Below are 10,191 nucleotides of genomic sequence, written 5' to 3'. Positions count from 1 at the left end.
CCGCGTTGTTCTGCGAAAAGAAAGAAAGAAACCCATCGAACAAATGTAAATGAAAGGAAAGTTCTGGGGAAATGTATCTTGCGTTGTCTTTGCGCGTATCTTGTTTCAGCAACGCGCGAAAAGAACGAAAAGAAAGCAAATAAAGAATATGTAATAATATTTAACGATGCGCCGCGTCTCACCTATCATATCTCCGTGTATGGCAGTGATGATCTGGCATATGGGAAAATAATAATGTTGAAAAGATGTTGTTATGAATACTTTATGAGTGTGTTGCGAGTTATGTATTAATATTATTGCTATTGTTGAAATATTTTGTTCATGCCTGCCTCGCGAGCTATTATTATATTTATATTAAAATAGGAGTTTTTGATTGTTTTTTCGCCGCTTTTTACTACAGGCGGCAACTTGCGGGAATTGCAAATATCGCTCGCTTTAAACTCATTTAGTGCGTAGATGAGATCTCACGTGGGGATGCTAAAAGTTTGAGTTAAATTACTTTTGTGTCAAAAGAGCGGTGAGATGCGTGAAATTGACAAGAAAGTAATTTCAGATCAGTCGAAAAGTTGTTTTTAGACATTTTTGATCAATTTCTAACAAAAATTTCAGAAGATCACATTAGTACCGTATTTCGCCGAAATTCAGTCACATAAACAGATGACTTTCAAATTTTGTTTTTGTGGGTTTTATTTTGGCGAAATACAGTAGTTGCTTTCAATTTCCCGCAATTTTGTCACGTTCGTGACAGTAATTCACTTTTTCACGAGGTAGGAGGTAAATTAAAACATTTTCGCACTGTAAAAACATTTCAAATTGTTTTTAATTGTTTGTTCGCACCGAACTTTAGGGAATTTATTCTCCAATCGCGCGATTTTGCAGTAAAACCTCACATCACACCTGCATTTGTTTAGTTTTCAAACAAAACGTACTGAAGCAACTAATTCGTTCAATAAAACTCAAACTTATTCGAGTTTAATTACAATTTCCCCCGTCTGTAATACGTCGCGCGGTTGTGTGATCCAAATAAAATCCGCTTGAACGCTTGTCGAAATTCCGGGCTGAAAATCGTGTAAATGACGGGATTGAGTGTCGAGTTAAAGTATCCGAGCCACAAAAACAGCGAAGCTATCCAATCTTGTATTTCACAAGTTTCGCAAAGGGGCATCAGTAATGCCATGAGGAAGAATGGGAGCCAACACACAACGAAAGCGCCCGTAATAATTGCGAGCGTTTTGGCAGCTTTTCGTTCGCGCTTCGCCTCGATTGTCTCTTTGCGTTTATTGAGGTTGGAGATTGCTTTGTTGGCATTTGAGGCGGCTTGCGGCGTATGATGCAACGGCGTCGATACTTGACTGCTAATTGTGGCGATGGGCAGTTGGTTGTTGCCGGAATCACTTCCTGCGGAAGGCGGGGGCGTCGATAAGGGCGGTTGCAAATGCTGATTATTGTTCTCGATGACAATGGCAGATGGTGCCTGCGTGATTTGGTTAACGGACGAAGTGGTTATCGTGGTTGTGGTTGTCGATGATGATGATGTAGCACTCTGTAAAGAATTTTTGCTTAAAAAAATTCGTGTGGGAAAAAATTAAGGAGGAACATACTTCATCGACGACATTTGTATTGAAGGCAGTAACTTCTGTGCCGCCATTCGTGCTACTTGTACATGGCTTATTTTTGCCGCTTCCGCCGTGATGAAAGTGAATTTGCTTCGCTGGCATCGAGTCACTGCCATTACTCGCATTATTTGTACTGTTGTCCTGATCAACGTCTTCCACGGTGTTTACTGTATTCGTGGAATTGCCCTCGACTAAACCTAATGATGATGCGTGGGCAGTTGCTCCCTTTTTTGATTTATCTGGATCACTATTATTATTATGACTACTAAATGCACCGATTCTGAAGCGTAATTTTCTTTTAGGTTTTGGCACATCCTAAAACGAGCAACATTTTCTCTCAAAAACAAATCAGACAATGACAAACTTTTTCCATTCATACCTGATTATTATTTGATGCAATTGGTAGTTTTGGTTTCCTTCTACGTATACGTTTGCGAGCAGTTTGATAAATTTTCCAATATAAAACTAGTATAACAAAGAGAGGAACATAGAAAGTACAGCAGGTGGCAAAAACCTAAAAGAAAAAAGACGAAAAGTAACAAAAGATTGAGCAGCAAAGAGAAAGATAGGGACAAACCTGATAGGAAACATCTTGTGATACCATACACTTTAACTGCTCAATTCGTTGCATATACTCGGGATCTTTCCAGCCAAATTGCGGCGCCAGCGATACAATAACCGCGAAAAACCACACAAGGAATATCATGATAAACACGCGTTTGCTTGTGCGGGAATGAATGTAGTCGACATTTGTGACAGCCCAATATCTGAAAATATGGATTTAGGTAAGTTTTTGTATATTTTTCTTTATTATATGAAAAAGTAATTTTTTTGTTTATTGAGGTAAAATATCAACAAACAAAAGATAAAATCAATACTAACCGATCAGTTGCTATCGCCACGAGATGCAAAATCGATGCCGTACAGCAAAGAACATCAAATGACGTCCACATATCACACAATTCGGGCCCAAGAATCCATCCTTTGCTTATCTGTGACAATAAAAAACGGAAGCAAACAAGCAATTCATTAAATATTCTGTCCATGTTCTCATCTCTCCGCAGCATTATTACTATCATCATCATCATCTCAAGCGATAGAGTTGTTAAGAAAGCAAAATAAAGAAAAGACTTACCTCATATACCGCACCCAGGGGCATCACAAGACAAGCGACAAGTAAATCGGCTACAGCTAATGATGCAACCAAATAATTGGCCACATTTTGTAAGTTACGTTCGAGAATAATGGCAGCGATAACAAATACATTTCCTGTGAATATAAATGTTTGTCAATCAGACTTTTCTCTTTCTTATTTTGTTTTTGGGAGATAATGAATTACCGATAACTGTAACCAATATCATAAGTCCGAGCACTAATGAGAGAACTGCCATCAAGATGACTTCCGAAACCGGCTCATCCGTAAGATGTGTGACATTGAGTGACGTTTCGTTGAGCGTTGGCGTGGAAATGGAACTGAGCGAAGCATTAATGAGACTAGTCTCATTGAAAATGCCCGACTCGTCGATGAAGTCATTCGAAATTCCGAGATAGGCATCGGGACCGCCGCTCTCGATGAAAATTTGGTGTCGATTGTCCATGAGAACTGTAAAGAGACAAATTTTCAGGTGATTAGTGACTTTATTTAATGGGATATTTATGGACTTCCTCTTGCTCTTTCTATCTGTGGGTTAAGGATTACATTGCAAGAAGGTAGATATAAAATTCAGGTTTATATAAATCAACTTTACGACGTGCTTTCTGCGGGGATTCCAGTTAAATTTCCTGTGAGTAGCCGAGAAATGAAGTGTAAGAACATCCTGAAATCTCCCTTTTATTACTCGGTTATCTTTATTGCTCTCTCTCTAACAAACGACTTTTATGTTTCATTTTAGTTAACTTGCATGCGAGAAAATGATTTATGAATCAAATTTGAAAGATATTAATATTACATAACTCCATAGGTTAGAGTGAAGTGGATTCGTCAAGGGATCCTACCACAAGCCTTTACGCATACACACACACACACACACACTCAAGGCGAGAAATGTAATTAAGGAAACATAACTTTTTGGTGTGAGCTGTGTGTGTGTGTTTGCTTCTCATTTGTAGATTTATTATATAAACAGATTAATATACAGTTTCGCTCTTAACCCAAATTCAATTTAATTTGTTGGCTGTGCTTTGTTGCGAGAGTTATGGGACAACCGCCACGACGATGTTTGACGATCAAAATGATTAATCTCGAGCATGTAAATACACATACACACAGAAAGTTAAGTAAAATTACCCGTCACAAGATACTTTTTGATATCTTTCGAAAAGTCCTTAGGAACTACTCACACTCCTCCTCCGCGTGAGCAAAGCGTTACGAAACGAAACCAAGAGAAAGACACTAAATAATGTCTCCATATCTTTCATTGTCTTGCGAAGCGATGCGATGCGACGATGCCTTTTAAGGAAATTATTGCTTGGGGAATGAGAACGCTCTCTACACGAAATCAGACATCAAGCAATTTTGTTTAATGATCTCCGATGTAGCAATATTAATAATTTAGTCGAAGAGACCTGACACAACTTGAATAATGTTAACAATAATTTTATATAGTTTATTGCTTTCAAGTGGTGTACCGACCATAGAGCAAAACTGGCGAAAATTGTTTGGCAAAACCTGAACGAAAATGAATGAATGGGAATGGAGCGAAAAATGATTTATTATTGAAAAAGTTGTGTCGTTTGTCTTTTTCTAGTTAAAAAGTACTTTCGTTACTGTTTTGAAATGTGATTCCGGACTTGGAAAATATGTGATGTGGACTTCATTTAAAATTCATTTATCGGTAGCTTATCGGTTAACATTTGACGTTGATGAACTTTGAAAAGGGTAATTCTGGGTGCTCCTCGTGTTCGGTAAGTTTTTAAATATGTATCAAATTCCGATTAAAAAGGAGTCTTCTTGGAAAATTTCTATTTTTACTCTTTCAATAGACTGGAGGTAAGTAAGTTGTTATAAAAAAAAATATGAGATGGAAAAGATGCTGACAACATAAGAAACTTAAGTTGGAAAAGTTCATGAAAAGTTACTTTTTGTAATATTTGAAAGAAGATTGAAACGTTAAAGACAAAAATTGAACTATGAACAAAATTTTACCTCAACATTTAATAAAAAGTTTTAAAGAACAAATTAATTTTTTTAAACCAAAGGTGACCAAATTAAAAGAGTTAAAGACTACTTCAAAGTAATAATAATCGATAATAAATTGTTTATGAAAAAGTATCGAAAATAGAAGACAAAATATTTTCAAGAGAATTGATGCCCAAATTAACCTAAATGAGTTTCTGGAATCCATTTTAATTGATATCAACCAATATTTGAAAGGTATCAAAGAGGAGTATTACCTTTATCAATTCGACTAACAAAAAGCCCAAATCAAAAGTGAATGAGAGATATTTTAAGAATCATCAACCTTTAATGTTAGACAAAAAATAAGGTTTATAAATAATGTCACAAAAGGAAATATCGTAAACTTTTCTATTTAAAAAAAAAATTTTTTTTACCTTTATTTAAAAACTAAAAAAAATTCCAAATCAAAAGTGAATGGAGATTTTTCAATCAACCAATGAGGAAAATGTTAGTTTTTTAATGTCAAAAAAGTCTATTTAACCTCAAAAAAAATTCATTAGATCCCTTTTCATTTCAATGAGGAGAGCTTTAAGACAAGTTTTAGAAAATTGAACCTCTAGAATTTTTGAAAGAAAAAGATTAATTTTTAAACAAATGTCAATTTTCAATACTATAAAGCATTGAATTTCTACCCAAAAACTAGTTTTGATGAGTTTACAAACTTTTTCCAGATGATATTTACTTACTGTATGTCCAAAATTCAGATATTGTGTCAATTCTTCTCTTGACAGAAAGCAATTTTGAAACAAAAAGCTCAACTTTATCTTTAAATTTTACCCTCCAAGGCTTTACAAAGTTCACAAAACCAATTTACGTACAAAATGTATGACCAGAAAAAATACATTTACTCAATTTTGGTCACTTACGGTCCCATCTGCACCAAAAATTCACATTGCCAACTGCTACAAGACGATAAATAAAATGTTTTTATCAACTTATTCATGTAAGCTTAATAAATAACAACAACAAATTAGTTGTTTTTCTTTCCTCATCAACTTTTTACAATTTTCTCTCATCTCAGCAGAAGTCTAGCTGCTGAGCCAAAGGAAGAATAGCAACAATAGCAATAAAATAAATAAAAAACGAAATGAACGAAGGAAAAAGTGATGCAACATTCCAACAGTTACTTTTCATTAAACATTTTTCGTTTCATTTTATTACTGCAGTGCTAGTTTCAATTCCACTCGTTGTTCTAGCAACAACAAAAAAAGTTGTAATAATAAAACAAAAGTTGTAGCTTTTTCTCGCTCGCTCTCGAAATGTTTATGATATGACTCAGCAACAGCAGTTGTGGCATTTTTTATTATAAATTTTACAACAAACAGAAAAAAAAATATCTCGCGTTTTTCACACACACTAAATGATATTTATCTTCGGGTGTAGCATGGCTCGATGCAAGTGAATTTATTTCGCTGCTAAATAAAAAACTTTCCTTCATCAATTATTCTCATGACGTAAACTGTTAACATTATTTTAAAAAGTTTATATTTTATTTTATAGACATGAGAGACGCGACGCGATGCGATGCTGCAATATTCGTAATTTGTGTCTTCTCCCTTCTATCTCTCGTTGCATGCGAAAGAAAAAAAGGAGGCAGAGAAAAAACAGCATTTAATGCACTAAAATCCGTGCGGTTTGTCTCACTTTAGCGAGAAATTATTTTTGACAGCGAGTTTTTATTTATGTCACGTAAATAAATTGTAAAGATTAAAAGTTTGGTGCAAACGCATGCAATATTTAGACTCGAAGGGAAGATGAACTTTTAACCGCTTTTCAACAAACAACTTTTGTTTTGCAGCAAACTTGACGTTTGAGGAAGATCGTTCGTCTTCATTATCAAGTCTGTGGAGAGCGTTTCGTTATTTATTTATTTTTTTTGTCGGAAAATCGCTCATTTTATGAATAAATTCAAAGGAAGCTTTTTTTATACCTTTCTTTTTAAAATTTTTAATAAAAAGTTGTAAACAGGATTTTACTGAAGAAAAAATTATTTAACGCATTTAATGCTTTTTTTACATTTTTATAATATAATTTTTAATTTTTTTTTATTTTTAATTTTAATTAATTATTTTAATTTTTTTTTTCATTTGAAAAAAAAAATTTTTTAAATTTTAAATTTTTTTATTTTTTTTTTAAATTTTTAAATTATAATTATTTTAATAATTTTTTAAAATTTTTAGAATTGAACAAAAAATAGTTTTGTGATATTAAAATTTTCTTTAAAATTCATTCTTAAATTAAAAACGAATTTTTTAAATATTTTTTTTTAATAAGTAATTGACAAAATATTAAATGAAATATATAAAAGGTCACGTGGTTAAAAATTTTCAAAGCTTTTAAATTTTATCAAAGCTTTTAAAAAATTTTTGGAATTAAAATGTTTAAATTTGAAGTAAACAAATTTTTTTATAAAAATCCTTTGATAAAAATTTAAAATTTATGATGAAAAATTAAAATTAAATTTGTAAAGGTCACGTGGTTAAAATTTTTATTATATTACTAAAATATCAAAGTTTTTAAAATGTTAAGGGATAAAATGTTTAAATTTGCAATAAACAAAAATTTTAATTTAAACCCTTTGATAAAAATTTAAAATTTATGATGAAAAATTAAAATTTAATTTTAAATGGTCACGTGGTTCAAAATTAAGCTATTAAGCCGTTTTAAAATATGACAATTTTTTTCATTAAATCTAGATTTATTTTTTTGACATTTTTAGGTCAAAATTCAGTTTTAATTCCACTTTATGTGCAAAATCATCAAAATTTACCTTTATTAGTTGTTGTGATATCCATCGTTGACTCTGCTTATCCTTAACAAATATACACGAAGCTACCACAGCACGTCTATAGAAAAGGTCGAAATAGCATATTTGTTTGATTTTTTTTCTCTTTTTACGTATTTTTTATTATTTTTATATTCCTTCTTATTAAATATCTTGTCTAACGACGCACGATTATTTCACAAAAAAACACACACCGATGAGAAAAAGTTTTGTGTAAAAATGTGGATAGAGACGAAAAAGGGAGACTTTTCCTCGATTACTCGTTATTTTTCACAGTTTTTCATCTCATTATCATAGTCTTTATGTCAAAATCATCTATTTTAACGACATTTTTAATGGAAAAGGGGATTTTCAAACGGTACTGCAGCATTTTCATCTCAACGCCATCCATTCGCTTATCTGGCTTCTTCTATCTGGAATCAACAATCGGCATCTCTGCAAGTAAAAATAAGAGAAAATGGAGAAAATTAGGTTCAAAACTTTCCTTTAATCGCATTAGTTTGTCTTGAATGACAACTTTAATGATAATTTAATAAAAATTAAAAAGTTTTATTTTGTCGCAGGCTCCAAATAAACAAAAATTTTCCTTCGTGATGAAAAGGATTGAAAATTGCTAGTTTTAGGGGAATCGTATTTTATTCTTTGTCGTCGTAGTTATTCTTCGGCAACAAGACATAAAAGTGGCAAAATTTGCCTGCGAAATAAAAAGTAAATTCTGGAAGGCAAATAATGTAAAAATTATGAAAAAAAAGTTTCTCCTTGTCATTTCGCTGCTCAGAAACTTGTATTTATTTTTCCATGTTGAGCAGAAAAAAATTGTCGCACGCCTGCCTTGCGAAATATCTCCGGACATCGGACGTGTCTAGTTTTGCTTCCGCAAAAATGCACCGAAAAAAAACTCGAGAAATAAATAAAATTCCAGAACAAACTTTTTGAAGTCTTTGTGTAAAAAGTCTTACGGTTTTTAATGCATTTTAATGGAAAATAAAATAAAAAAATAAAAGGAAGTTGATGAAGATGTTACTTGAAGGGCTTCTTGGTTGTGATTGAAGCAAAACTTTTTTATTTTAATACAAATGAGAATGGAGAGAAAAAGTTATTGTTGGTTTTAAAGTTTTTTTTTTTTAGTTTTTCAAAGAATTTGTTTAACAATTTTATTTTTTTTTTTTGTGTGAAGAAGAAAAATTTTCCCAAGGTATTAATTTGTAAGAAAATTTGTTGTAATTAAATTTTGCTTAATACTTTTTAATTTTTATTTTCAGGAAATTTTAAAAGAAAGTTTTTTTTTATCGAATATTCTCTCACAATTTTGTAATAAAGTCATTTGTCACGAGCGCAGTGTGGTGTGAACATCATTTGAATGAACAAGAGCAAACAAATTTCCGCCTCTTTAGACATTCACTCGTGCTTGTGAGTGTAAAAAGGGTCTCTGGACGACGTTTTTTTCTGTGTTTATTTTGTTATTTGAATTTTCAATAAAGGGTACTTCGGTGTTTGAATAATGATGTCTGTCTGGAGACACAAAAGTTTTATGAGAAAATGAAATTTTCATTTTTTTGGCAAAAATTCATGAATTGAATATAAACAATTTGGTTTAAATAGATCACGTGGTTTAAAGAGATCACAAGATTTGAACAGATCACAAGATTTGAACAGATCACAAGATTTGAACAGATCACAAGATTTGAACAGATCACAAGATTTGAACAGATCACAAGATTTGAACAGATCACAAGATTTGAAGAGATCACAAGATTTGGACAGATCACAAGATTTGAACAGATCACAAGATTTGAACAGATCACAAGATTTGAACAGATCACAAGATTTGAACAGATCACAAGATTTGAACAGATCACAAGATTTGAACAGATCACAAGATTTGAACAGATCACAAGATTTGAACAGATCACAAGATTTGAACAGATCACAAAATTTGAAGAGATCATGAGATCTAAAGAGACCACGTGGTTTAAAAAGTCATAAAAAAAGATAATCTTTTGGTCAATTTTCTCACAAAATCGTTTCAAAACTCTTACATTGTAGCCAAAAGCTTGAAAACCACTCCACTCTTATATGAGAGAAAAAAAATCAAAATTATTTCCATTATATTATTTTATTATTAGCCCACTTTGCGAAACGAGGACTGTTTATTTGTTGACAATGATGACCCTTTTTTCACGCTTGTCTGCTTCTCTGATTCGTTCCTTTTATTTTTTTTTTTTTTTTTCCTTCTGACCAAATTTTACTCCATTCAAAAAGTTGCAAGGCAATTTAAGCAAACACAAAAGTTTCATTTTTCATGTTTTAACTTTTATTTCAAGAGCAAACGTTCATTACGCCCCAGAAACCACAACTCGTAAGTTTGTTAGATCAATTCTGGGATTTTTGCTAATTTTCTCCCAAGTTTTTAAACCCACAAAGAATTCATTATTTGTTTTATGGGAACCAGCAAAAGTTTTCAAATTAAAATGCAGTTGCAAATGAACATTCTCTGTTTACATTAAAAATGATTTGTTTTTAAAAAAAAATTCATGCAAAAATTTTTCGTTTATTTTTTTCGCATGAACGAACGGAAAAGTAACAAGAGCGAAATTAACGAAGCAAAAAAT

At 32.1% G+C, this 10,191-nt stretch overlaps 1 protein-coding gene across 1 annotated transcript; it reads right to left on the bottom strand.

The window, feature by feature from the left end:
- Nucleotides 1–201: 201 nt before the first annotated feature.
- LOC134828986 (5-hydroxytryptamine receptor) lies at nt 202–7,825 on the bottom strand. The gene is made up of 9 exons (XM_063841979.1): nt 7,565–7,825; nt 2,956–3,219; nt 2,752–2,885; nt 2,499–2,608; nt 2,194–2,383; nt 1,996–2,130; nt 1,602–1,931; nt 930–1,543; nt 202–213 (listed from the first exon to the last, which is right to left on the bottom strand). The coding sequence occupies exons 1-8, from the start codon at nt 7,587–7,589 to the stop codon at nt 977–979; spliced, it is 1,755 nt and encodes a 584-aa protein (XP_063698049.1). The 5' UTR covers nt 7,590–7,825; the 3' UTR covers nt 202–213; nt 930–976.
- Between the last annotated feature and the right edge of the window lie 2,366 nt (nt 7,826–10,191).

The sequence above is a fragment of the Culicoides brevitarsis genome, chromosome 2 (genome assembly GCF_036172545.1).
Source record: "Culicoides brevitarsis isolate CSIRO-B50_1 chromosome 2, AGI_CSIRO_Cbre_v1, whole genome shotgun sequence".
Classification (NCBI taxonomy): Eukaryota; Metazoa; Arthropoda; class Insecta; order Diptera; family Ceratopogonidae; genus Culicoides; species Culicoides brevitarsis.
This window is presented reverse-complemented; position numbering and strand designations above follow the sequence as displayed.